This window comes from Eremomyces bilateralis (assembly GCF_010015585.1).
Source record: "Eremomyces bilateralis CBS 781.70 unplaced genomic scaffold P152scaffold_7, whole genome shotgun sequence".
NCBI lineage: Eukaryota > Fungi > Ascomycota > Dothideomycetes > Eremomycetales > Eremomycetaceae > Eremomyces > Eremomyces bilateralis.
The window spans coordinates 107,431-132,828 of NW_022985073.1; the positions used below are offsets into that span (position 1 = coordinate 107,431).

General features: G+C 53.3%; 11 protein-coding genes across 11 annotated transcripts; 5 read left to right on the plus strand and 6 right to left on the minus strand.

The window, feature by feature from the left end:
* Positions 1–57: 57 nt before the first annotated feature.
* On the minus strand, positions 58–2,148 carry P152DRAFT_448488 (uncharacterized protein; the record flags this gene model as incomplete). The annotated part of the gene is made up of 2 exons (XM_033678059.1): positions 58–1,922; positions 1,989–2,148. The coding sequence occupies 2 exons, from the start codon at positions 2,146–2,148 to the stop codon at positions 58–60; spliced, it is 2,025 nt and encodes a 674-aa protein (XP_033534779.1).
* A 757-nt stretch (positions 2,149–2,905) lies between these two features.
* On the plus strand, positions 2,906–4,063 carry P152DRAFT_457506 (uncharacterized protein). Its single transcript, XM_033679239.1, has 2 exons — positions 2,906–3,226; positions 3,431–4,063. The coding sequence occupies exons 1-2, from the start codon at positions 3,007–3,009 to the stop codon at positions 3,583–3,585; spliced, it is 375 nt and encodes a 124-aa protein (XP_033534780.1). The 5' UTR covers positions 2,906–3,006; the 3' UTR covers positions 3,586–4,063.
* A 123-nt stretch (positions 4,064–4,186) lies between these two features.
* P152DRAFT_457507 (putative Xaa-Pro aminopeptidase) lies at positions 4,187–6,253 on the plus strand. Its single transcript, XM_033679240.1, has 2 exons — positions 4,187–5,642; positions 5,701–6,253. The coding sequence occupies exons 1-2, from the start codon at positions 4,358–4,360 to the stop codon at positions 5,790–5,792; spliced, it is 1,377 nt and encodes a 458-aa protein (XP_033534781.1). The 5' UTR covers positions 4,187–4,357; the 3' UTR covers positions 5,793–6,253.
* On the minus strand, positions 5,794–8,017 carry P152DRAFT_433963 (uncharacterized protein; the record flags this gene model as incomplete). Its single annotated transcript, XM_033677478.1, has 2 exons — positions 5,794–6,756; positions 6,814–8,017. 2 exons carry the CDS (start codon positions 8,015–8,017, stop codon positions 6,074–6,076), a joined length of 1,887 nt encoding a protein of 628 aa, XP_033534782.1. The 3' UTR covers positions 5,794–6,073.
* Positions 8,018–8,359: 342 nt separating this feature from the next.
* P152DRAFT_457509 (uncharacterized protein) lies at positions 8,360–10,249 on the minus strand. The gene is made up of 2 exons (XM_033679241.1): positions 9,839–10,249; positions 8,360–9,760 (listed from the first exon to the last, which is right to left on the minus strand). Exons 1-2 carry the CDS (start codon positions 10,088–10,090, stop codon positions 8,615–8,617), a joined length of 1,398 nt encoding a protein of 465 aa, XP_033534783.1. The 5' UTR covers positions 10,091–10,249; the 3' UTR covers positions 8,360–8,614.
* Positions 10,250–10,487: 238 nt separating this feature from the next.
* P152DRAFT_472912 (vacuolar ATP synthase subunit F) lies at positions 10,488–11,023 on the plus strand (the record flags this gene model as incomplete). Its single annotated transcript, XM_033681190.1, has 4 exons — positions 10,488–10,544; positions 10,599–10,634; positions 10,688–10,825; positions 10,883–11,023. 4 exons carry the CDS (start codon positions 10,488–10,490, stop codon positions 11,021–11,023), a joined length of 372 nt encoding a protein of 123 aa, XP_033534784.1.
* A 79-nt stretch (positions 11,024–11,102) lies between these two features.
* P152DRAFT_457511 (phosphatidylglycerol/phosphatidylinositol transfer protein precursor) lies at positions 11,103–12,397 on the minus strand. The gene is made up of 3 exons (XM_033679242.1): positions 12,009–12,397; positions 11,701–11,917; positions 11,103–11,605 (listed from the first exon to the last, which is right to left on the minus strand). Exons 1-3 carry the CDS (start codon positions 12,224–12,226, stop codon positions 11,516–11,518), a joined length of 525 nt encoding a protein of 174 aa, XP_033534785.1. The 5' UTR covers positions 12,227–12,397; the 3' UTR covers positions 11,103–11,515.
* Positions 12,398–13,774: 1,377 nt separating this feature from the next.
* On the plus strand, positions 13,775–14,632 carry P152DRAFT_506836 (histone H2A.Z; the record flags this gene model as incomplete). Its single annotated transcript, XM_033682501.1, has 3 exons — positions 13,775–13,903; positions 14,010–14,092; positions 14,312–14,632. Exons 1-3 carry the CDS (start codon positions 13,888–13,890, stop codon positions 14,630–14,632), a joined length of 420 nt encoding a protein of 139 aa, XP_033534786.1. The 5' UTR covers positions 13,775–13,887.
* A 1,452-nt stretch (positions 14,633–16,084) lies between these two features.
* Positions 16,085–18,488, minus strand: P152DRAFT_306899 (uncharacterized protein). Its single transcript, XM_033675131.1, has 3 exons — positions 17,749–18,488; positions 17,132–17,684; positions 16,085–17,077 (listed from the first exon to the last, which is right to left on the minus strand). Exons 1-3 carry the CDS (start codon positions 18,076–18,078, stop codon positions 16,173–16,175), a joined length of 1,788 nt encoding a protein of 595 aa, XP_033534787.1. The 5' UTR covers positions 18,079–18,488; the 3' UTR covers positions 16,085–16,172.
* A 2,414-nt stretch (positions 18,489–20,902) lies between these two features.
* Positions 20,903–22,891, minus strand: P152DRAFT_306895 (uncharacterized protein). Its single transcript, XM_033675130.1, has one exon. The coding sequence runs from the start codon at positions 22,411–22,413 to the stop codon at positions 21,070–21,072; it is 1,344 nt and encodes a 447-aa protein (XP_033534788.1). The 5' UTR covers positions 22,414–22,891; the 3' UTR covers positions 20,903–21,069.
* Positions 22,784–24,440, plus strand: P152DRAFT_457515 (UFD1-domain-containing protein). The gene is made up of 3 exons (XM_033679243.1): positions 22,784–22,976; positions 23,031–23,351; positions 23,406–24,440. The coding sequence occupies exons 1-3, from the start codon at positions 22,974–22,976 to the stop codon at positions 24,249–24,251; spliced, it is 1,170 nt and encodes a 389-aa protein (XP_033534789.1). The 5' UTR covers positions 22,784–22,973; the 3' UTR covers positions 24,252–24,440.
* Positions 24,441–25,398: the final 958 nt, after the last annotated feature.

A 25,398-nucleotide genomic window follows, 5' to 3' on the forward strand; every position in this document is an offset into this window, starting at 1 on the left:
CCCCTATATGAAATCTACCTCCGTCCTTCCTGGAAGCAACGACGTATGCTACCGTCTCTACCGCAGAGAATCCAGGCCCCCCAAACTTCGAATAAATTCTTGCTGCTCCTCTATCGAAGGCCGGCGGGGTATGGTGTGCCCGTAGCGCCCGCGATCCGGACTCATCGAATTCCCCAGCGCGTCGGAGGTGCCGGATCCGCCGTAGCCATTCGATCGTCCCGACCCGGAAGCGTGTGGGGCAGGACGATACGCAGACGGGTTGGTCTGGCTAGTCGACGAACCATATGCGGGTCTCGGACCGGCGTTGAAGTTGAAAGCCGCGGACGAAGGGCTGAAGCTGGAGTTGGCTGCAGCGCCTCCGGGCGGCGTGGTGGGCCTAGGAATCGAGAACGAGAAATTGGATGGGAGAGTCTGCCGGCTCGACTTGGAGTTGCTGCTGCTTAAGAAGAGAGGGTTAGAGAGAAAGTTGGTAGGCCCAGAGTTGCTCCCTACTGCATCGGTTTGCCTTCGTTTCCGCGGCCTTTCCCCTTCCTCATCGGAGCTCAGTGTGAGATCGACCACATCGCGCCTCTTGCTTGCCGAGCTGGTGGTCCCGTTCGCCCGTGATGTTCCCCTGATTGCCGGAGCGTTGGGTGTGGTGGCGGACCCAGATCGAGGCGAGAACGGTGGAGTTCGGAAGACGGACATGGGAGTCGACGTCGTCTCGGACTTGAGGTTGCTGATTGCTCGCGAAGGTACGACTTCGATGTCGCTGTCATTATCGCTGTAGCCATCATCGTACCCGTTCAACTTGCGGAGGCCCGGAGACTCCTGCTGCGAGTGGTTCTGGGCGTCAGCGGAACGGGATGACCATTCTCCGTTCGGCTCGATGGTGACTTGGTCCAGGGATTTTGGAGTGTCCTTCAGAATCTCTTGAACATATTGATCGACAGCAAGATCGTCGAACTTGATGTTCTTGGAACAGATGGGGCAACTCCACGTCGGAGCCTGTTCTTGCAGCTGCAGAAACGACGTTATATCGAAGCATCGGAAGTGGGAACAGACCGTCGACCGGCAAGGAGTTTGGATCCGGAGCGTCGAGATCGGGTCTTTGAGAGACATGACGGATGACGTGAAGTTGATATCGGGGTCCTTCGCCTTGGCGTTCATCTCTTTCAGCGTTTGCTGTTTCGAGATGATTGCGCGAGCTTTGATGATGCTCGCAAGGTCGGTAGCCGAATAGGCTTTGACCAGATAGGGGAACAACACGAATTTCTTCGTCAGGTCAGCAGCCGTGAGATTGGGTCGGATTTGTCCGCTTACTTTGTGAGTGGTCGCGTACGTGACATCGATGGTGTTTCGATATGCGGGCATCTTGCGAACGAAGCGAGTGATGTCGGCTGGTTTGGTGGTCCCCGGCTTGCCCTTAATTCCCTTGAAGTTTCCCTTGACCTCATCATGATTGATGCGAACTTCAAACGAACTGGGAAAAGCAACGTCGGTCGCCATGAACACATCGGGATTGGCCGCCCCAAACAGCATGATTCGGTATTGGTCCTCGTTGGTCTTCATTTTATCAAGGGTTTGACTCGTGAGGACTAGCGTGGAGCTGACCGTCCTCTTGTATTCGGGCAGAGTTGGCAGCTCTATGGGGACACCGATTTGTTCGATAATGTCAAAAAACGGGCTGGGTTTGAAGCTGTAGAGCATCTGCCGGAAACTCATGGCTCCGTTATCGGTTGAAGGATATGCGATCGGTCGACCGGTGGAAGTGGAAGTCTGGTGAGGCCTCGACGGGAAGGCGGTGCTGCCGTTGGATTGATTCAACGTATCGCCGTTGCCAAAGTCGACGGTATATGGAGGCGATTGCCCGCGATGTAACAAGCGATAGCGGATCCGCTCGAACATGGCCGTATCATGGCGATTGATGGCGGTTTGGAGGGCTAAGACAATAAAAGATCCATATTCAGCTGTGTTCTTCAGGCTTAAATCGTCAAGTTATAACCTACCCTTCGTCACTCGGGCCTGCAGGATGGGCTTGGTTCCTGACACCAGCTCCTTCTCTGCCCGGCAAATGGCCTTGAGCTCATTATTCGTAAGCGTGCCCATACGATTGTAGAGCTGTTCGACCTCCGCGGAGGAAGCAGGCGGTGGAAGTTGATTCCTCATGGTTCCGCTCATCGGGCAGAGAGAAGTGCGCGGGCGGTTCAGTCGAGTTGTGGTGGATGGTGGGAGGCGGGATGGCGAAATGAGGATAAAGACATGAGCAAAGGAGCGAATGCGTTCGAGTGGAGATATGAGTTATGGGTTACTCCGATGGATGGAGAGCTGGGTGGTTGGACAGCGAAGTGAAGGGCAGAAGGCTAGTAGTAGGACGAGTGTGGGAGGATGGTGAGAGTGAAAGTGAAGCCTGAAGGGTGGGAAGTCGATGATGCGTGGGACGAGTAATGCCGGGTATTAAAGGCTTGCAATTACTAGCAATGCCGGAAATTCCAAGGACATGGCTTATTATAATCCAACGCCTGGGCCTACCCTTCTTTCACTTTATCTTGTAATGCCTTTTATGATTCCTACTGCAGCCTTCATGACGGGAATGAATGCCGGTGGTTCGTGGCTTAAGTAGCAAACCCTATCCGGATGCGATTAGTACCTACGGGACTCACCTCATTGGGTTCGTTCAGTACAAGAATGACCAGAGGCATTGGAATCCTTTCGAGTAGAATGTGACAATTGAATCCGAGATCATTACGGAGTAATCTTCGTAATATTCCAAGCCTCTATGCTGCGGTTCAACCCACTGTGCACATCAGACGATACTTTAGTGAGAGACATTTGGCCTTGACGCCTGATTTATGAGGCACCAACGCATTTTTTTGGAGAGCACCAGCAGGGCGCTCACTGAGTGAATGGAATGAAAAATCCATCCATCAAATCGTATCAACTGAATATCGAAAAGTCAATCACATCCAAAAAATCCCCCATATAGCTAACACCCTTATTATTCAACTGGTCCCCTCATAATTCATCATGGCCAAATCTCTACGCTCACGTTCCGCCAAGGCCCAGAAAACACAGTTGAGGAGAAGGGTTTTCGGTCCGGTGGAAGAAGAGCGAATTGCTCGTTTGTCGGCGGCTCAACAGGAACTGGCGGGCCAGAAGATCGAATCCCCGAAAATGGATATCGACGAGGAGAAGGAATCCGAACAGTCTGCTGCCGCAGAGGTCGCCGCAGACCCCGATGCAGAAGGTACGTGATCACTCCCAGTTCGTGCTTTTTCTCTCCAAGGGCCTGATGTCACGAATCCGTTGCCCTTGGAAGATTCTGATATTACATTCGGCTTTCAAAATGGCCTACGGATCGCTATATCATAATCTTTGCACGGTCTTTTGAGCGCTATCCCCTGATTATTCCGAGCCATCCTTTCATGGTGCTGATTGTGATCGATTTTAGTTATGGATGTGGACGAAGACTCTTCAAAACCAACGAAGAAGTCTCAACGGAAAACATCCAGGATTTCGAAGCCTCACAAAAAGAGGAGGTCGAAGTCGGCCATTCGCTTTCCATCCATGAAGAAGTCCAAGAATGACAGGATTGGCCGAGCATGATGATGCCAACGACTTCAGGAGTTCAGAAGACCCGATTACCGCCTATCAACCAGCGTGATGGTTAGTACTACTTCTCCACGTTGAAGTTATGAGATAGCACGGTGTCGCTCGTTGGCAGGGATGACTATGGCTAGCATCGAAGGAACTGCGACGCTGAAGTTTTATGATGTGGATGCGATTCACCAGCTATGATCGGGGCCAAATACGAATCATGCTGTCACAGCAAGAGACCAATGCCCGGCATCGACCTGTCAAACTTCGGTCTTTAGAGGCAGGCTCGGACAGAATCAACCAACTTGGGACGTAGAGTCTCGTGTGTCAAACATATATGAACGGAATGGTCACCAGGCTGGATGCATGACGGATTGTGATGGGACGACACGCGATGGGATTTCATAGTCGACACAATGTAGACCACACCATATCGAACAAGTCTTACAGTTCTACTATGTAAACTAGAATTTTAATGACGTTGTCCCAAGGTTCACATAGCGCATCAAATATCTTAAAAGTTAAAACAATACCGCGACATTTGGACCACAAAATGCTCCTCATAGCTAACCAAATCAGGCAGCTTCAACATCGGGATCATACCCACCAGGTTGCAAAATAATCGTACCCTTCTCTCGTCATGCCAAATTCATCTCCGCATCGTTTCATGTCTTTCCGAGTCTCTAGCCTAAATTTTTCAAACATTTCAAACATTCTCCTCCGCACACGTCCGGTATATCAGAAATTCTCTATGCGAGTCTACACGGGACCATCCACGAAAATGGGAGATATCCTGAAGGGAAAATACCCGGCAAAGGCGCACGCCAAGCGCGTGGCCGATCTCATCATCGAAAAGGGAGGAGATCCCAAGGGCGTGCTGTACCTGGAGGGAAAAAAAACCCAGATATACGAAGACAGTGACCAACCCGTGCTCTTCCGTCAACGTCGACACTTCTACTACCTTTCCGGCTGTGATGTTCCGGACTGTTACCTGACCTATAGCATGGGCGATGGCATCCTCAAACTATACATCCCACCGATCCATGCGGATGAGGTGATCTGGTCCGGGCTACCGTTGAGCGTAGAGGAGGCGACCGAAACCTATGATATTGACGGTTGCGGCTACACCGACGCGTTGAACACCGATCTTGCAGATGCGCAGAAGAGCTCAGGAAGAACGGTCTACGTGATCCCAGGACAGGTTTCCGACCATGTGGACCTCTCGGCCTTCTCGTCGAAGGACACGAAATCGGTAAAGGGAGCCATCGAGACGTCCCGAGTGCGAAAGGATGAATATGAGGTCGCCATGATCCGTCATGCCAACGCCATCAGCTCGGACGCTCATGCTGCCTTGATGAAAGCCGCACCATCCGCGAAAACGGAGCAGGAACTCGAGGCCGTCTTCCTGAAAGCATGCATCGAGCGCGGAGGTCGCTATCAAGCGTACGACAGCATTGTTGCTGCCGGAACTGCGGGCGCAACACTTCACTACAACAAGAACAATGCACCTCTTAAAGGAAAGATGAACCTTTTGATCGACGCGGGTGCGGAGTACCGAACGTATGCGTCGGATATCACACGGTCGTTCCCGATCAACGGCAGCTACTCCCCCGAGAGCCGGGCCATCTACGACATCGTGCTCGAGATGCAGAACCGGAGCTTCGATGCCATCAAGGCGGGAATGATCTGGGACGATGTCCATGCCATTGCCCATCGCGTTGCCATCAAGGGACTGCTGGACATCGGCATCCTCACCGGTGGGACCGTGGACGAGATCTTCGCAGCGAAGACGTCGGTTGCGTTCTTTCCCCATGGATTAGGCCACCACCTGGGGATGGACACGCATGACTGTGGCGGGAATCCCAACCCCAATGACCCCGACCCGATGTTCCGCTACCTGCGACTGCGCGGTCATGTGCCGGAAGATGCCGTCGTGACCGTCGAGCCGGGCATCTATTTCTGTCGCTTCATCATCGAACCCTATCTGAAAGATGAGAAGCACAAGAAGTACATCGATGCCAATGTCCTGGAGAAATACTGGGTCGTTGGGGGAATCCGGATCGAAGGTAGGGCCTCGCCCTGGTGTCAATGTTGGGAGAGATGGAAATGCTAATATACGAGCAGACAATGTCCTGGTCACCAAGGACGGCCACGTCAACCTCACGACGGCTCCGAAGACGGCTGACGCAGTAGAAGCCCTTATAAAGGGGGCCTAGGCTTTCGTGAGATATTGGCGTTTCATAAGTACCAGAAGCCTATTGTACTCAGAGGCTGTTGGCCGAGACAATTCAGCACTTGATGGCAGGTGCGGGAACTCCTGCTAAAATATGGCTATAAGACTTCGAGCAAATATCGCTCATTGCAATAATGATTGCGCTCTAACAATCCAAACCACGCCTGTGCGGCTACAGACCCCAACTCCACTATGCATCGAATCCAACGGTATGGGTAGGCCGGCCTCAAAAAGCGAACAACGTGACATTACAGATATCCAACATCAGTCACCTTTGGCACCTTTTCCATCCCCTTTGCCTTGAAACCGTCCCCGGACCCCTTCATTGTCCCGTAATCCAACGCCTGTCGTCCCACTCGGGCCATCTGCCGTCCCGTGCTCATCGTTGTCGCCAATCTCAAATGAGTCCATTAACTCGATCAGATCTCCACCACCCCCGTCTCTTAAGCCTTTTCCATCGAGACCGGCATCTGTGTTTTTGCCCGTTGCCGAGGACTCATTGAGGGCATTCGCGGCCCGTGCCGCCATCTTCCGTAACCATCGCTCCACGTGAACCGGGACATCCTCCAAGTTGGGCCCGCTGGATTGCAGCCCCCCTTGCGCATTGAGTGCCGCGAACTGGCGGTGCCACTCCGCGCCCTTGCCCAGCCCATCCGCGGCGTCCGATGACCATGTCTGAGGAGGGAAGAACGCCCCGTTTTCGGAGTACCCGCCCGCGTTCCCGCCAAAAGGGTCCTCCGGCGGATGGACATTCGGTAGTCGATGTCCAAAGAAGCGATTCAGAGGGTCGTCGGCGGGACCGGGCAGACATACGGTATGGTCAAGCGTGCCGACTCCCGGGGTAGTGAAGAAGCGAGGTTTCGGGCGGGTCGTTGATGTGCTTGTCGACGATAATCGAGACAAGGCGCGGGGTCTAGTGGAGCTTTGTAACGAGGGTCGGGGAGTCCCTGGAGGCGATGATGGGGACGCCACATGCGACCCTCGAGATAGTAGATCCGCAATACCTGAGGATCCTTTACCAGCGCCCGCCCGGCCGACGTCCATCGAGCGGCGTGGCGTCCCCGGCATGCTGGCGTCGGTATAGCTCTGCGATTTTCTTCGCGGCGGGGGGAAGAATCCCATTGATCTTCGTGGAAGGCGCACAATTTCAATGGTCTTCTTGCCATTGGGTAAGAGAACCCATGATTCGTGTTTCCATGGCGGTTCGGCACTCTCGGTGGGTACAGGCTCCGGAATGTTTCCGTTCTCCGACAGGTGCCACCCGTTCGTTTTGGGGGGGATTTCTTGGATGGATGGTGTGCTCCGTCTGGTCGAAGGCAACTCATCGCCTTCTAAGAGCAAGTCCTCTTCAGTCGTGTCGTGCGGCTCTACGACCCGCTGTCCCTTCACATTCGAGGACTCTACGGGGACTAAGATATGTTTGCGGGTCTGAATCGAGTCGTTGATCCACATCCGGTTCGCCCGTCGTAGCGTCGACAAATCGCAGCCATACTTGATGCTGAGGCCGGGTAACGTATCGCGAGGTTGAACCAGGTGCAAGTACACCAGCGCGGCTTGGCCTGCCTGCTCCTCGGTCCCGGGAGTGTCTGTGCTTTGATCGTCTGAGTTCCTCCGCTTGAACCGTCCCATGGTATCTGGTTGCGCGCTGCCGTATAATAGATCGCGTTTCTTCAGTGCCCGGGCCTTCGCATCCATGTCCTCCCGTATACCAGGCGAACTCTGCGATCGGCTGGAGGGACCCCATTTAAGCGGAGTGTCTCTGCTCCGGGAAATGTGAGGTTGTTCCGGCCGTTTCCTTCGCTGAGGTGGTGTGGGAGGGTTAGGCGAATCGCTGCCAAGCATAGTCGATGCCAGGCCTTGGATGGACCCCCATGAGGTGCTCCAAAGTGACGAGAGCGCCCCTGAAGAGACCTGGCGACGCCCGGGAGTGAAACCTTCGTCCACCTCCAACAGAGGCGAGGGCCGGAGGTTACGGTTTGCGGCGGTACGGGACGGATGTGTACTGGGAATGGGAGAGGCGGATCGGGAGTGGAAAGGCGAGTGTGGACTTCGTCCCGGTGATGGAACACGGCTGGAGGGACTGGTGACCAGTTCTTCATCCAAGCCGGAGATCAATCTTCGTGTCCTCGGCCGGAGGGAAGAGGCAGACTCCATTGCGCCTGCCTCCCATTGCGAGCTGGGTTTCGTAGCATGACTGTTAGAAGTCATGTTGGCTGCGGTGAGCCACGCGGCCACAAGCGAGAGTCGTCTCGAGGCATAGAGATGCTGCGGAAATCCAGGATTGGGGTCCGATTATGGGATGGAAGAATCAATCAGAAACAAAAGCAGAATCATTCGGACATTGGGGCCATATAGCAATTGTAGGTTGGGGTCTGGGGGATGAGAAGATGCGACGTGGGAGGCGGACGGAAGTGGTGAAGCCCAGACATTATCGCCGTTGCAACGTCATTGGCTGCGTGATCCCCGCCGAGGCTCCCACGTACTAATTCAACGAAGAGAACGAAGGGAATGAAGGGAATGAAGGGAGTAAATGGAATGGTTCGAAGCATTGAGTGGATTTCTTCAATTCTAGAACTACATTAAGCTACGTAATTGAAAATCCGGTCGACAATGCATTACTGTTCCTCATGTTTTCTGGGGAACTTTGAACCTGTCGTCGGGATATATCTGTCAGATGCGTCAATCCCTTTTCGCATAATATACAAACCTGGCGTCTGCTACATGGTACGGCCAGTTCAGAACCCCAGATCTGGACGTCTCCTACATCTACCGATACCATGCCCTAACTCCGCCCAACCGGTGCTATCAGAATCGACCAGATTCCCTTCTGCCCTCATCTCCGCCTCCCAGTCGTGAAAGAGCGGAAGGGGTGCTCATCCTCTTAAAGGGGCTCCTTTCACGGCCTGTGCGCGCATCGCCTCTCCCGGTATGCTCGTTCGCGTTCCTCAGATAATTGGCGGACGCGGCTTTCCGCAGTGGGCTGGCCGCATGGGTGTAGACTCCAAGACTCCCCCCTTCTCCTCCGCCATCGTGAGCTTTCCTCGGACTAGGATGCAGCGGCTGGAATGATTGCAAAATGGGTTGAGCTCGAGGATTCGGAGGCGGTCGAATCGGTGATGAGAAATCGGGTCCGGTGGAGTATGTGCTGGTCTGCGTGCTAGTTCCCGTAGGATGCATATAACCGTTCATTGGTGTTCTCAATACGGGTGTAGCCAACGGCCGTGGCGCGTTCTGTCGCTCGCTCCGACCTTTCAGAACATGATCTGGGTCATACTGCTGGGCATACGCGGGATTCGGATGGATGTGGAATCCCCGATTGATGATGGTAGTCGGTGTATAAGTGTCCACTTCTGAACGTGCTTGCCCCTTTTTCCGCTCCGGCTCGTCACCACTCCGGTCCGGTGTTTGAATTCCAACATCCCTGACCGGCCGGTTGAGGTTAGGCCGGACAAACTTAAGATCGTATTCATTCATCACCGCCTTGTGGATAAATGCACTATCTTTGGATTGTTCTGCAAAGAACACTCGAACGAGAGTGAGCTGAGTTGATAGCAACCCGGAAAGCAGCATGGTTGTGAAGACTGTGACGCTCGGTCGGGGGTCCAAGGGAGTAGTAGGGAGGAATAGATAATAGACGAGCACATGTCCTGGACTGAACAGACAGAAGAGACGCAGGCAAATCGGCGTTGGGTCCCATACCGCTACTTGCCACACCTCTTTTTCGGGGTCAGGGTGGGCTCGGCCCTGAGCTGTTGTAGGCCCGATAATGTTCGATAGGAATCGTAATGGTGAAGATACAGGACTGGAGTCCACGCGTACTCGCTGAGCGGACGGAGTTGCGGGGATCTCGTTGATAGGATTCTCGAACAGTCGATAGTGTCGACGGCGGTAGAAGGTGTAGAAGGCGTTGGCTGCTGAGAAGACGACTAGGACCAGAACTAAAAACTCGCACTGGACAGAAGCCGTCAGTAAGATCGTCCTTGGCTTCTCGTAGGTAGGCAAACTGAAAGGAATTGCCAGACCACATACCAACCAAGCACCAAGTCCACCCCCCGAATCGTATTCTCCAAAGACATCGTCACGACCTCCGTTAGAAGAATTTGCCTTCGCAACCATGAAGACAAGATTGAGAACAACGCCAATCGGTAGCGCCCATCGCTTCTGGTGTTCATCCCAGTCATTACTGTTCAGCTCTTCTAGTAACCATAGCAGGAAATCCCACGGATTAAGGTAAGCCTGGAGCCGCTCCATAAGCGGTGCGCGTCGAACAAGTCGCGGCATGATGGAGGTTGGAGAACGTGGGGATTTCAAGGGTTCGCTCCTGTTCCATAGTTTGGTAAATGTGGTTCATGGAGGAAGTCCATGTTCAGATATCAGGGTCAACATTCTCTGGCCGCATCGTTGTGAACGTGTTGATGGGAGCATCCAATGTTGTTTACGGGCAATTTGGCGGACGACAACCTGATAGCTTCATCTGCAGTTCACTAGGAAGCTCTCCAGCCAATCACGTGCTGAGGCCCATGATACAGGTATGAAAGCGCCACCCTTCTCTCTACTATTCAGTTGCTCACATTTACAGTTACATCAAGTTCCTTTCTCGACGATTTCAGACTTCTAATTGGAGAAGAATCCATTGTCGAAACAGTTCGGCCAGATTTAAGCTCCGAACCCTTCATCGATGGCGTCAAACGCCGAATATAAAGACCGGCAGTTCCTCGCTGTAATAGGGGACGAGGTAATCCCTCTCTCCTCTTTTCCGTTGATATTACTCTAGACTCACTTTCTTCAGGATTCTGTGACCGGCCTGCTTTTGGCAGGCGTTGGTGTACGTATAATTTGTTCGAGGAAAAGCATAGGACCGTACTAAAGAGGATCAAGCATGTCACCCAAGGAGCCGATGCGCAGAAGAACTTCCTCGTTGTCGATGCCAAAACGGAGAGTGCCGTGATCGAAGCCGCCTTCGACAGATTTACGCAGGAGAGGAAAGACATTGCGATCTTGTTGATCAATCAACATGTATGATATACGCATCCCATTGCCGAGATGTGCCCAGGTGCTGATCGGCGTTCTCAGATTGCCGATAAGATACGACACCGTGTGGACACATACACGGCGGCTTTCCCATCATTGTTGGAAATTCCGGCAAAGGACCATCCGTACGATCCTGAGAAGGACAGTGTCCTGAAGCGAGTGCGGCGTCTGTTTGGAGAGTAGATTTGGTGGATCTACTCCCGATTTCTATTATAAGCGTTGGCTTTGTCTACATGAGCTCAGAGAGGATGAACAACAGCCTCTAAAGGTCAGATGCCATTTCTTGTAGTACAGTGATACCGTGGTGTGCTCCCACGGGGTTTGAGCGGGGTCTGATTAACAGGATTTGGTATGGCTACGGACTACGCTAAGGCGTGCTATCATCCCCACGAATATTAGATGGAACTTGAACGTCATATGTAATGCGAACCTCAAATTATTCGCCCAGGGACAGAAGAACAATCGCTATTCGTGACAAATGTTGTGGAACAGTAGTTGAAAGGCCGCTCGCAAACCAATACAAGAAACATGAGCAGCCAGTGATGCTGCTGGCACAAGATCGATCCACAATGCACGTCCCAGTCTACAGTAATGCGTAATTGCGTATGCTATCGGTATGACGGAATCTTCCAAGGTTTCCCAGATATGGAAAGGAATACAGACAACAACATCTTATCAGCCACGGGTGAAATTGACTTTGGCCGTCAGGCATGTGATCTTCTTGCCGTCCTTACTCAAGACATCGGCAAGCACAGTATAATGGCCCTACGGACGATGTGAGTTAGCAGGGTGTCGGTGAGGGATTTGACGGAAGGCCATGATGTTCGGACATAGTTTCCGAGGTGGCGGGGAAGACTCACCGGAGGAATCTCTCGCGGAAGATTGACATCTTTGGTGAATGTAAGAGCTCCAGCTTTGAGGGGACATTGGAGGTCGACATTCTTGATCTGCTCGCAGAGATTGGCGTCTTGGTTTATGAGGGTGATGAGGCCGTATTTGACTCGAAGGTGGACTTTGGCACCATCTTCGACGTCCTGCTTCAAAGTCCCGCTCGCAGCGATGGTCAATGTCGCGCCCCTTGAGGAAAAGTAGTGTTAGCCAGAAGGTAGGTATTCGTTGGTCCCTTTGTGAATGGGCGGTGGCAGGGTGATCTGAAGGAACAACGTACGGTTGGGGAGGATTGGGGAACAAATCCACCTGGTCTATCTTCAGGATATCCCGCGACGGATCATCGCAGAAGCACAGCGGATTGTCGCCTGGAACCTCGATATCCTCATTCAAATGAACCTGGCTTGAGCTTCCTCCAAGTCCCAAGCCTAGGAATGGCTGGTTGGCGGCAACGGCACTGGCAAGAACCAGGGAGACAAGAGGTGTTGTGAACCTCATTGTTCCTGAGGAGACGAGAGTAAGGAAGGATTCAAGATGACAATGGGATGTAGATAGTAAGTCCTGTAGGGATAACTGAAAGTACGTGTACAGTGTAGACTATGATATGAGACAATCAGATATCACATCAAGAGTAGTTGACGGTTGAATAGAGAGAGCGGAGTATAGTTGGGGGAGGCAATGTCGCGATGATGCCCGGCCGATGCAGGGATCATGACACTGGTTCTTCATTGGTTAATCAACGGTCACAGCCATTGGTTACCGTACACTTTGTGTTACTAAACCATGTACGGAAATTTTTGATACCGACTGCTATTAGCCATTAGGTAATCTGCCCCGCACGTGCTGAGCTGCCTGGGTTTATGAATGCCTTCATGCCTGTGGTACTCGAATGCCTGTCCAGCAGCGAATCTGACTTCGAAATTCTAACGTCCACTGTCTCCCACGGCCGTCCAGGAAAGGGGAGGACCTGAAATTTGTTTCATTTACAACTTCGTATTGGGACGTACGCAACTAGTGAGCTATTTTATTTCTACAGGAATTCCCTATTTCAACCGTAACTGTATAGAGGCTAATCGTCAAGCGTGGATATCTCTGTCTTGAAATGGGGCTCGGCCGAGATAACCCATTGAACCCCTTCTGGGCGCAATTATGCAGCAAGCCAGTCATTGGAGGAATCAATCAGGAGTAAATATCTTCTGAGGTTCTATTCAACAAGCTGATCTTGATCCCAAAAGCTGTTGTATCCTTTGATGGCTCATTGCTGTAAGCGTCGGCATTCAGTTGTTCTTGTTTCCTGACAGGGGTGTCCAAACATTGTAGATGTTTGGTGTCGTGATACAGCACTTCAAAACGATTTCTTTTTTGTGATTTCACTAGAAAGAGTCAATTTGAACAAGCTAACAGTGTCCCTGATTTCTTATTCGTTTTCATTGTAATATTGGCGAATTTCAGTACTATGGGTCACTATCTGTCATCATCAATCAAAGTCGAAATCATGAACATCTAGATCCGTAGTTCCGTTCTCAGCATGTTTTTTAAGAATCACCCTGCAGGTCATTTCACAATGAATTCAGAGCATTTATGGGGCCGATCCCATGATATGTCAGAGGCTACAGCCTGATACTGGAATGTCTGTCGCGGCTGTAGAGTTCCATCATCGGTCTAACTACTGCTGCCTACATCGTTACTGACCCCCAAGTGGATGTACATTCCAACCCTTGCTTCACTTCTAACCTCATACTATATAGTACGATGACCAGCAAGTGCTGCTGGGACTTCACTGACTTGTGAACTGTGCTGAACGTCGGATTCGGATTCGATACTGAATAGCATCCGAGGTCTGGCCGTATCAAGTCACGTGGTACAGATCCCAGCAACCAACCAATCAGCGCCGACATTCTTTGTATTATGGGACCAACCTTTCCCGATTCTCTCATTCAAACCACAACAACCCTCCCGTCACTTGCCTCTTCAACCTTCCACATCCAACCACCCGACTTCCCGCCGCTTGTCATTTCTGAATCGCAACAACTCACATCATCGACCACCACCACCCATCAGAACATCGTCTGTCCCTGCGACCGGACTCCGCCGATCCATCATCGATAAGCTTATTCTTTGAAAAGAATTCATTCTCCGTTTCCGGAAAATCGTCCATCATGCCGGGTGGAAAAGGTACGCGCATCTCACAACTGGGTGTATTACTACATGCTCCAGCAATCAGCTTCAGCTCCTTCATTTAGTTTGCGCTCTCTCTGACGCTCGTTTCTGCATAATATAGGCAAAACTGGTGGCAAGACGGGCGGAAAGGCCGACTCGAACTCCAAGACACCCAAATCTCACTCCGCAAAAGCTGGTCTTCAGGTATGTACCATGATTTCTATTTTATATGCGACTGCCATGGAGGCATCTTTTACACGTGGCGATTTCATCGATGACTTCGAGCGCCGTCAAAAGTGGACGCGTCGAACGCGTCAAAAGATGGTGCAACCAAAATATCGCTGTCGCGGGGCACTTGAAGTCCACGTTCGCATCATCAATACGCGTCCAGACTATATGACTAACATCTCGCTTTCCCTCCAGTTCCCATGCGGTCGTATCAAGCGTCACCTGCGCAACATCACGCGTCAGAAGACCCGCATCGGCGCCAAGGCGGCCATCTACCTCACCGCGGTCCTCGAGTACCTCACGGCCGAAGTGCTTGAGCTGGCAGGCAACGCGGCCAAGGATCTCAAGGTCAAGCGCATCACGCCGCGCCACCTGCAGCTCGCCATCCGCGGCGACGAGGAGCTCGACACCCTCATCCGCGCCACCATTGCATTCGGTGGTGTTCTTCCGCACATCAACCGCGCCCTGCTGCTCAAGGTCGAGCAGAGGAAGAAGACCAAGGCGGTGGACGCGTAAATCGTATTACTGGATGGTCACCGAGAGACTCATCACAGCGCGAGTCGGAAATGGACGCGTTTTCGTGTGGTGAGGGATAAGCGACCAGCTCGGGATGGGGATACGCGTTGTATGATTTTCTCATGGGCGCTGCCGGCGCGAGGAGTACATGGGGGGCCTGGGTGTGGAAAACTCACGGGACGCGCTGCGAGTGCGAGTTAGTGGATCTTTACCCCGTTGTTGCTTTGCTGTTTGTTTGTTTATTCTTTACGTGCTTTCGTTCCTCTCCTGCCCGGTCGTCTACCGGCTGGGATGCGTGGGACATGTAGTGTCTATGAAATCCGGTTCATCACACCCATTGAATTTGGTTCACATTAGTGGCGGATGCAAGCTTGTGACGACGATGACCGAGACCCTATACTGGCATGCGGGACGCTGTCATAGATGTCACCACCCTCAAGGTCAATAATGTGGATTGATAAAACTTATTCATTAAACGATCTGGATATAATGAATTCCCACTGCCTACTTCGCCCTGAGGACGACGCCTCAGGATTCAGTAGGGAGGAAGAATCGGTATGAGTAACGTACAACTGCCAGCGACGGGCCGCAAGAAACAGAAAGGATTGGATGAGCGGCGCACATGCGAATGTATCGTACGGCGAGGAAGATCCGCGGGACCGATGTTTAAAACTCAAATACAAAATCACAATGCGCCGCTCCGATGAAGAAAAAGCGAACACACCATCGGCTTACCATGCCCTGAACAAAAAGGCAGCACCATGGATACATGCAATGCGTGATAACTGAAGCGAAATAAATCCCATGGCCGTTCAGATCCGACCCCACATCCAGAGTCAGGCGGGTGTACATGGTAAGAATCAGAATCAGATTCCATGGCTGATGGTTCAGATAACACGGTGCAAAATGGAGAAAAAAAGTTTTGAGTGTAAACAACCAGCAAGCTCTGGGAGACCCGAACCCGCATGGCAAAGCAGGAAGCAGTAGCAAACAAACAAAGTGCGTATTGAATTCATGTCCGGCTCCGAACCGCCCGTCCTCGTCTTTCCACCTATCGATTTCAAGAGATTAAAGGAGGCGCGAGCCTATTCTTTGTTATCTTTCCCATGTCTTCTACCGTTGCACATGTCCCCGAATTTTGGAAAGGGGGGTGTCAATCGCCCAATGCTGTCGTCATGGGGAATTGGTTTTTTCGGTCGTAGCATCGTCGTTCGTATTCTTCGTGAGAGGGAGGATCCACCTCCACAGCTTCGTGTCAGGAACCATTGAGGATGGCGGCAAAGGTCCGTTCCATGCGAACCGTCGACGCGGTTCGGATGAAACGGACGGTTTGCAACCATTTGTTGTCGTACTTCCTTGATTCATTCGTCATTGCGTCCCCAACGCCTGTGCCGTCGTTCGTTATCAAGAGAGTTCTAATCACGGGTCCATCATCCACACGAGGGACGATGGGCGTGGGAAGGGGTATCAATAGATATCGAGTCATCGCTTTGAAGGTCGAAATCACGTCCTCAGATCAGAAAGCGGCCGTCGAGTCCCCTTACTCCACGGCAATCTCCTTTCCGCTCTGGTTCGAGAGCTCATCGCTGCCGCGTCCGACATGACCGTTCTGTCGCGGACGGTTGCCGTAGCCTGAGCCACGTTCCGGGACCGGTCCACGTGGTTGTCGGGCCGGGATCATCGCCCCACGGTCCCGGGGGCCCTCGCTGGCGTCAAAGTTCGTGCTGAACGCTCGGTGTCCGCCGATCGGTCCCGGGTTGGCTCCATCGTTGTTCCACCCCAGAATGCCTCGGCGAGGGCTTCCACTGGGAGCCAGGGTCGACGAGGTCAGCGTCATGCTTCCCATGCCGTTGACCAGGTCGTCGCGACCCCCGGCCGTAGGCGTCATGGAGGTCTGGCTGTTGACCGCCGATGTGAATGGATCATTGGAAAATCGCGGGAGGTTGGTGTTCAGATTGATCGGGAAGCTCGCTGTGGACGGAACGGGGGATGGGGTGTAGGATCGCAAGTCCGCATACGACTTGGCCGGTCGCAGGTTGGGACCGGGTCCGAGGCCGGCAGGAGAGTCGGGATATCCACCGAGGAGTCCCGATGACTGGCGGCCGATGGTGTTGTAGAATCCTTCCCCGGCGCGCACATCGGTGAAGTCGGTCGTTGCCGCTCGGTTCAGCGTGCGGCGCGGGTCGACGGAATGACGTCCTGGAGGGCTCATGTTGCCTCGATTCATGTTTTCCAATGCAACCCGAGTGACGACCACCCGGCGGCTGTCCCCTTCACCCTGGGAGTTATGCGAAAGCCCCATGTGGTGGGCAAGGGTGTGAACCACACGTCGTTCGGTCGGAGCTAGTTGAGGGGAGAATGAGATTGTGTCTCGGCTGAGGTCCTCTTTGAACAGCAAAATTTGTGAGTAGTATCGAAGCACGGTAGGGTCATTCATATCCACGTCTGGTAACGCATGGTCAGTATGTTTACTGATAATGGATGCCGCGTCTGATATACCATGCACGAGATTTCGTTGGTTCACAGGTGATGGAGATGTGGTCGGCAGGTGTCCTCCTCCGAGAGAGGACAAGGAGGATTGGTTATGGAGTTGCCCAGCGGGCAAGGGGCGATGCTGTTCTTCCAGCTGGCCTCTCCGTTCTCGCTTCTCGCGCTCGATCCGTTCGCGTTCCGCAATGGGAAGCATTTTCTTATACTCGACCCGCAACTTTCGCCCCTGGAGTTCATAATGATTCAGGTGCTGAATCACCGCCGCCGTCTCGTGGGGGTTCGTGAAGTTGGCAAACGCCAGTCCACGGAACACTCCGTTGTCGAAGTGGTAGTTGAACGCATACGGAAGCGGCAAGCCAAGGTCGGTCATCAGCTGCACGAGCTGTTCCTTTTTCACGGCAAACGGAATGTTCTTGATGACGATGGCGGTGGGAATGAGTTCATCGTCATTGGAACCGAGATTCATGTCGCTATTCGGGCGTTGAGCCATCGAGAGCGGTGGATTTCCAACACCGCCAAAATTGGGAATGGGTGCTCCGATGCCCGATCCTTCCATCCATGTCTGCAGCGTTATATCAGTGAAATGTTCATGCCGAATCTCCTCGATCCTCAAGGTGCAAACATACTGTTGGAAGTCCGGCTCGGCCGCCTCGATGCATGGGGGGGTTTCTTCGCGAGTTGATCGCAGGCATGGAACCGGACGAAGGAAAGACTCCGTTCCAGGTCTGGTTGTCCACCAGGTCGTAATAACCGGGCTGCATCGTGGGATTCATCCGCTCATTGAACCGGTGCGCAAAGGGTTGCGCATTCATGTCTTCGGGGATATACGTGGCCGCGGCTTGGCCGTACGCATCAAACTGACGAGATGGTTGCCGATGAAGAGTCTGATTCGGATGGCGGAGCGAACCAGGGGAACGCGAGGCCGGGTTGTCAAAATAATCGTTGGGATTATTCATGGTGACGCGATGGGGAAGGGAGGTCGAGTGCAGGACGATGGAGGGTAAGAATGGGGGATTCTTGACCTGTCGTCCTTCTTCACTTCAACGAGGGAAAGAGCTTGGATCCCAATGGACAAAAGCCGTTCAAAACGAGCAGTCGGGCTGCAGCATGAGCGGACTCGCTTCCGACCGAAGTGGTGGGTGCAGTGGAGGGTTAGGGAGGGTAGAGAGCAGAGAAAGAAAAATGCCGGGTAGAAAAGCGGCAGCAAGAACAAAGGAGGAGGAAAATGAGGGAGTGGACCACCAACAGGCGACCTGTGCCGTGCTCCCTGCAGCGGTGCGGCGAGGAACGACACACCTGGGGCTAATCAGGAGTGCAGTTAGGTAGAACCACGGAACTGCAGGATCGGATGGAGGGAAGTGGAGTGAGTGGTGCAGGTGTCGAGACTCTCGAGGGAGGGATAAGGGGGAGGAGGAGGGAGGAGGAGGAGGAAATAATGAGGTTGTGAAGAGAGAAAGAAGGGGGAAAAAGCCAGTGGAGAAAAGATGAGCAGGTGATGGCTGAGAGGGAGAGGTGTGTGTGTGGCTCTTCTCACTTCTGTGTGCGTGTGTGGGCTGCTTGGTGTGGTTCGGGGTGGTTGGCCTTGTCGCCTGAGGCCGAGTTACTGTTAGTTGGAGTTAGTTGGAGTTAGTTGGAGGCGGTTGGAGAGTGGATTGATCAATCAATTAATGGGCAACATGAATGGGCAACATGAATGGGTAACATGAACAGCAGCAACTCCATCTCGACTCTCGAATAAAAGTGACAATAGAGTATTAGAGTCCAATAGGAATAGGGATGCAGTATTGCTTAATACTGTCGTCCACTCAATCCACGCGTTGCATGCTGATGGTACCCGACTCAACGGGTTGGGGGGATTTTCCATTCATGGATTCGAGACGCAGCGTGGGTGGAGAACGAGGGTCTGGTAGGCGGAACGAAAGAGAAGGAGTGATTAATACCGCTATTAATTACGATATAATTATGGCAATGTACCTGATCCCTATTAATGATAAAATTCCATCAAATCTGATACCACGATGTACTCTCCCCCTATGTACCATCGTGGATTCGTTAAGCATTCTCGCATTTCCCTTATTCCTACGATGGGCCGCGATTCAGGAAATGCTTGCTAGATTGCTGCCTCTCACCGTCTTCCACCGACCCACCGCCCGTCCCGACGGCTTTCGGTGCATTCCATGGCCTCGGAATCATCTTCGAGGCGATTCATTGGCACTGTGGCCCTCATGCAGTCGGTTCCGCGGGTGGAATAGCCTCAGGTGCTGTAGGAGGGAGGACGAATCAACCGGCGCCGACCCACCGCAGCCGGTACTCCGCCATGGACGATTCAGATCCAGGCCGCGGATTATCGTATTACGGTATTAGCTTAGGAGCATGCACCGAATAAAGTCAGAGCATACCGTCAGAACTCCTGCGGCCGACCTGTCGACCGCCCATTCCGTCGTCATGATAGGCCACCCGTTCATCGTCTGGTTTCAAGGCGTGGCCGCGAACCTCCTCGAATGTTGAACCCAAATGTAACCTCACCCTGTCAAGCAGCATCCGGGAAGGAGGTCGGAGTGCATGGTGTATCAGTTCATGGCAATATCCCCATGGCAATATGTCCAAATGCGTCGGATAGCGCGAATCCATAATGTCATTTATTAAGTCGGCTTGCCTCGCTGACTCGCCCGTGGTTGGCTCTGATCCCCTCCCATCGTGCCAATAGCAATGCCGTCCAAGGGAGCCCGGTAGGTATCATGTACTCCTTATGCTCATTGCCCGTCCGTTGCATTGGAAGATGCGGGCCGATACGCGGCCGCCGGTGTTAGCGCGGCACATTATTGACGAAGATCTAATAAGAAGCCCTGGATGATTTGCTTCCGCTTCTACATCATCGCGGCGAAAGTATTGCCAATCAGCAACCAAACCCCCGAGAAATTGGGCCGTTCCGCCGCGACTCGGGTTTCTCCTGAACATTGCATATCCGCGATATCCGTCATCTCCATACCCGACGGCCTCCACCCTGAACTCAGGATGCGCATAAGGCAAAGACGTGGAATGAAAAGGTGAGTTGGATGCGAGATACCGCGATGAGATAGGCGGTTTCGTGTTGGGAAAGGATCTATCAGGATACAATCATCTCATCCACCAAACTTCAATCTTCATACCATATACGACACTTTTTTCTCCTACGCGCTTGCTGCAGATGAACGGACAGGGCTAGGTTCACCATCGAGAAATAAATGTACCCCTCCGTCAAAATGTTGATGCCCAACATGCAAACCACGGCGCGATGCAGTAGCGAAGATGCAGGCGGAGTGCGTTCAACACATTGCCTGCTCGCCCCTGTTCGCATATCACGAATCCGCGCTTCGTGACCTGCAGCGCATCACATGCTGGAAGGGAGGGTGCGACCGTGTCTCAGTTGTCGGCCATTTTACATGTTCAACTACCAAGAAACCCATCTGGAATTTTCTGCTGTGCCTCCTATCACCAAGCGGCAAGATAGCCAGTCGGTGGGGGATACTGTGTGGTGCTGCGTAGTGAAAGGAACGTGTCTATATCAGAACGGCTACTGCGGTATACGTCCAAAACTCCCAATCAAGAGTGAGAGGCACAGCAGCGCACCCTGACCGAACCCCGGGCTTGACTGGACGCCGCCGTTCCAGTTGTCCGACTTCTCGCATCAAATGCCAATAACGTGATTTGTTGACGAGCCCATTCCCAAGCTGCCGGAGCCGTCGCTTGCAGCGGCCTGCGGGAGCCGGGAGGACGTTGTGCACCAATGTCTGCATTATGGGCCCCTGTTTTTGGCGATGCCAGGGGAGCGAGATGCCTCGCCAAAGCTCCGATGTGATACCTCACACAGAGAAGGGCATTCAATCGCTTCAAGGTAAGGAAATTTCCCTCGTACACTCAGAATAAACAAGGCCAAGCGTAGTCCAGGACCTCGACGGTGAGTCCTTTCACACAAAGTCCACCAACCGGCTCCACTCCGAATACCCCACCCTCCTGAATTCCACCCCTTCCCCAAAGTACCCGGCGTCACTCCACGCTTTCATGGTCGCTGCATCGTAAGGCCCATGCCTCGCTCCGTCCTCTCGTCCGTCTGACCACCGATACTCCCACTGCGCAGCTTGATCGGGGCCGTTCGGCGCGGATGAAGTGGTCGGCTCGACCCACGGCTCTCCCGTCTCCCTCTGATACTGCCGGATCAATAGTTCGCGTTCTGCATCGTAGATCTCTAGCTGCCCTCGAGTGAGGAGCTGGTCGGCGGCGGCGGTGATGGCTTCGACGGCTTGCTTTCGCTGTGTCTCCGCCGGATCCTCTTCTTCAGCCCCTTCGTCAACGTCCATAGCATTGCCATTCCTCTGCTTCTTCTGCCATTTCGGCTTCTGCTTCCCCTTGCCCTTCCCCAACCGCTGCAGCGCTTCCAAGATGGTCTCCACTGGTTGTAGGTAACGGATCAGTCGCGCCAGGATGTCGCTCGTAGGGACCGCATCGTCTTCCCTATCCCGCCGCCGTCGATCTTCGTCGCGCTTCTCCTGTGCCTCCCGTGCCCGTTTCATGTCCCGTTTCGAGAGTCCCTCCAGCCAGGAGTCGTGAACCGCGTTTGGGTCCACGGCGTTGCGAATGAAGGCGCCGTTCGCGTCGAATTTCCCCTCTTCCGCCTCCTCCTTCATGTTGAATGCCTCCAGGCGTGGCGCGTGCTTCTTCTTCGACCCGGCTCCGAGCTCCTCATCCACCTCGCTCCCGACGCGGTCCCGCTCCTCATCGCTCCCACTCTCACTGCTGCTCTCAACGTCCTTGACCCGCTCCTTTCCTTTTCCACTAAGGAGAAAATCCGCAGAGACATGCCCGCCCGACTTGCTGTCCGCGACCTGGCCCTGGATGGCCTGCGGGTCCAGAAATCGCACAGTCTTATCCCTCTTCTTCGCGGCACGACTGAAGTCGTCTTCCCCCTCCTCTTCCTCCTCCTCCTCCTTCTCCGACTCTGCGAACAGATCCTCCTCGACCTCGGCGTTTTTTTTTGCGTCCTTCTCCCGCTTCGCCTTCGCGTCGGCGCGCGCGTCGAAATTGTCGTTCGAGCTATCCGACTCGTAGCCGTCGATGTTCACGGCGTTCCGCTTGGGCTGCCCGCCCCGGCCGATTTCGTCGAGTTCGAGGATGGCGTCTTCGTCGTCGGCGTGCGCAGCGAGAACGGATGGGTTGCGCGCGTCGAAGCGCGGCTTCTTCGCGGTGGGCTGGGAGGATTTGAACTCGTCATAGGCGCGGTGGAATTCGCCGCCGGCACGCTTTGGTCGGGGCATGATGCTGACAGAAGACGATAGCTACCTGTGATTCAATGTGGTAGATACGTTGTTGAGTGGCTCTCCAGGATAGACAATAAAGAAATGTGTTGTTGGAATAATGACTAGTCCGGCTTGAACAAAGACAGATTAGATGATGGTACAGAGTATAGGGCTTAGATAGCGACTAAGTAGATAGTCGGATTCGTCAAATTCGGTGCTGGTAGGGAATGTCTCCAATCATGATTGAAGCGTGAATAATGACTGAAGACTGGTTCTGGTTGAGAATCTGGAGCTCTGGACGTCCTCCCCCGAAGATGGTGGCGCTATGATCTGCACGTCATTCGCTCAGGTGCCTGGAACTTCTGTCACCTCTGAGAGCTCCTGTCCATCTACAGACTACAACACAACCATAGTGTTTTGGAATTATTTAACACGGAGCATTTATCATCCACTCAAGAAGTTTGCTCTTTAAGCCGGACTACAGCTTCATCCGTCATATTCGACCTTACTTATTAGAACCTCAAACTGATAGCCTATACCTTGAGCCCGTTCGAGTCCGAATCCACCAAGAATTAGCCATGGTATGGATCAAGGAAGTAACACTACGGTATTCTGACTGACGGTTGAGTCTCTAGTCATACTCCGGCTTCTACGACGAAGGCAGCCCGATGGGCATGTATCAAAACGCCATGCTCGGCCGGCGCGGAGGAGCGCCGCGGCGTTTCGACGAATACTTCCGATGCTATCCAGTGGTCATGCTGCCCGGGCCCGACCGAGAAGACGCCAATCATGGCGGCAAAGTGTTTCTTCCTCCAAGTGCCCTGGACAAGCTCACCCGGCTCCATATCACCTATCCGATGCTCTTTGAACTGGTGAACGGCGCCAGAGATCGACAGACCCACGCAGGTGTGCTGGAATTCATTGCCGAAGAGGGGAAGGTGTACTTGCCACACTGGGTGAGAAGACTATGATAGATGGGCCACGGCATTGTGAAAGCTAACATGGAGCAGTTGATGGAAACCTTGCTGCTAGAACCCGGCGACCTTATCCAAATCAAATCGACCGATCTCCCTCTAGGCTCCTTCATCAAGCTCCAACCGCAATCCACCGACTTCCTCGAGATTTCCGACCCCAAGGCCGTCTTAGAGAACGCGTTCCGTAACTTCTCTTGCCTGACCACCAACGACGTCTTCACCTTCTCCTACAACGACAACATCTACAGTGTCGCCGTCCTGGAAACGAAACCAGAGAACCCTAAGAAGGCGATATCGGTGTTGGAGACGGATCTAAGCGTCGACTTTGCAGCCCCCGTCGGATATGAAGAGAAGATTGCCGCCGAGAAAGCGGCACGTGACGCCGCCAAAGCCAAGGCCAGGCCAGGCATGGCAACCGGTAGCAGCAGCGGCACCTCTACCCCACGAAGCGGTTTTGGAGGCGCACCTCTGGCGAATGAATCCGGAGTGGTTCACCCACACGGGACCATGGCCCAAGCGATCAACTACCCGTCCATCGCTCCGAATCGCACCGGACAAGCACCGGGAACGTCCACGAGCTCACATTTCCAATCTGAGGGCCGCCGTATCACCACGAGGAAACCCGGCGCTGCAGAATCATCTGCAGCATCTTCGAGCACTGCCCTGCCGATCGCACCGCCCGCCTCGTCTGCCGCCGCTAGCCGGACGCATGAAAATGGACCGCTGCCACTGCGGTTGCCGGAGGGCAAGCTCTTTTTCGGGTACGGCATCGTGCCGGTGAAACAAAGTGCCGACGGAGCCGAGGGGGCCGGGGACGATGACAAGAAAGGGCGGTTCCAAGGCGCAGGGATGAACCTGAGGAAGAAGAAGGGGGGGAAGTGAACGATGGTTCCAGGAACAGCGATCAGGATCGCCTTCGGGGCAAAGATGCAGGGAAATGATGGGATGAAAAGGGCGATTTTTTGGAGCTAAGACCATGATGATGAACTATAATGGCTGGAATGATCATATGGCAGGTGACTCTGGCGCAAGGGGGTTCTCCAACATCCACGTCATGCATCACCAGCAAGGTCGGAATTGAGGCTGGAGTGGCTGAGGTTTCCAGAATGCAATAGTCGAATGAATTATGACTGAGTAGTAAGGTCAGCATGGCATGACTCTGCACAAACGGTTCAAAGAAGCTGAAACTTGGGTGGGGATGATAATGTCGCGGAAGAACTCGTCTCGTTGCAGTAAGATCATGAACCGTACCTCCAGGCCCCAGCCACTAAACTAGCTAGATTGAATCTAACCTTGAGCACCAACCAGGGCTCCAGGTGATATAATCTACAACTTCGGCTACTGTAAACGTGAGTATCTGATGATTCTATTAGACTAATACTTTGTGAAATGGATTATTTTAGGTCCGCGAATATTGAATCGACGTGGACCCTGGACTTCTGACGATTGGGCAAGACTGTCTGCTGCTATCAGTTCACCTGGTTGGGCCTGAGAGGCATCGCCCAACCCGTTCGAGCCGATATGGAATCTATGGAAGTCCTGCGCATCCATGAGGGTTGGCTACTATCTATAATTCGTCTCGGATTGGCCCGGTCCTGGGATCAGGTACTTATTCATCCAACGGCCAACCCACTTCACCGACCGCCATGGATGATCGAACCAGGGGAACGAGATACCAAAACGGTATGGGGAGACTAGACGAACATAGTAATTGATACTCTATTGGATAAGGCTAAACTGGAAGTAGATATTAATAGGGGAGAACATGAAAATAGACCGATTGAGTCACGGGGGATGGGCGAACGGCGAGCCCGACAATGGGGAACTGGGGAACGATCGGTGGAAGCTCCGATACGAATTGCGTCAGTCCCTGCCAGGATACCTTGCTCCTTGCTGTTTGCGAGAACGCGAGTGGACTACCCTTGGCCGCATCCCGGTTTATGAAATCGCGGTTCTCCACTCGTTCTGGCCGTATATTGGATGTGACCGTCTTCCGCGTCCTTCCCGTGAGAGGGGTGGAGACGACCGA

Coding starts and splice junctions, on each gene's coding strand:
- P152DRAFT_457506 (XM_033679239.1), top strand. CDS start 3,007: ATGGCCAAATCTCTACGCTCACGTTCCGCCAAGGCCCAGAAAACACAG. Junction 3,227..3,430: donor CGCAGACCCCGATGCAGAAG/GTACGTGATCAC, acceptor GATCGATTTTAG/TTATGGATGTGGACGAAGAC.
- P152DRAFT_457507 (XM_033679240.1), top strand. CDS start 4,358: ATGGGAGATATCCTGAAGGGAAAATACCCGGCAAAGGCGCACGCCAAG. Junction 5,643..5,700: donor TGGGGGAATCCGGATCGAAG/GTAGGGCCTCGC, acceptor ATATACGAGCAG/ACAATGTCCTGGTCACCAAG.
- P152DRAFT_457509 (XM_033679241.1), bottom strand. CDS start 10,090: ATGCCGCGACTTGTTCGACGCGCACCGCTTATGGAGCGGCTCCAGGCT. Junction 9,761..9,838: donor GTGGACTTGGTGCTTGGTTG/GTATGTGGTCTG, acceptor GCTTCTGTCCAG/TGCGAGTTTTTAGTTCTGGT.
- P152DRAFT_457511 (XM_033679242.1), bottom strand. CDS start 12,226: ATGAGGTTCACAACACCTCTTGTCTCCCTGGTTCTTGCCAGTGCCGTT. Junction 11,918..12,008: donor TTCCCCAATCCTCCCCAACC/GTACGTTGTTCC, acceptor CTTTTCCTCAAG/GGGCGCGACATTGACCATCG. Junction 11,606..11,700: donor TTCCGCGAGAGATTCCTCCG/GTGAGTCTTCCC, acceptor CATCGTCCGTAG/GGCCATTATACTGTGCTTGC.
- P152DRAFT_306899 (XM_033675131.1), bottom strand. CDS start 18,078: ATGAATAATCCCAACGATTATTTTGACAACCCGGCCTCGCGTTCCCCT. Junction 17,685..17,748: donor GCCGAGCCGGACTTCCAACA/GTATGTTTGCAC, acceptor ATAACGCTGCAG/ACATGGATGGAAGGATCGGG. Junction 17,078..17,131: donor CCAACGAAATCTCGTGCATG/GTATATCAGACG, acceptor ATGCGTTACCAG/ACGTGGATATGAATGACCCT.
- P152DRAFT_306895 (XM_033675130.1), bottom strand. CDS start 22,413: ATGCCCCGACCAAAGCGTGCCGGCGGCGAATTCCACCGCGCCTATGAC.
- P152DRAFT_457515 (XM_033679243.1), top strand. Junction 23,352..23,405: donor AGGTGTACTTGCCACACTGG/GTGAGAAGACTA, acceptor AACATGGAGCAG/TTGATGGAAACCTTGCTGCT.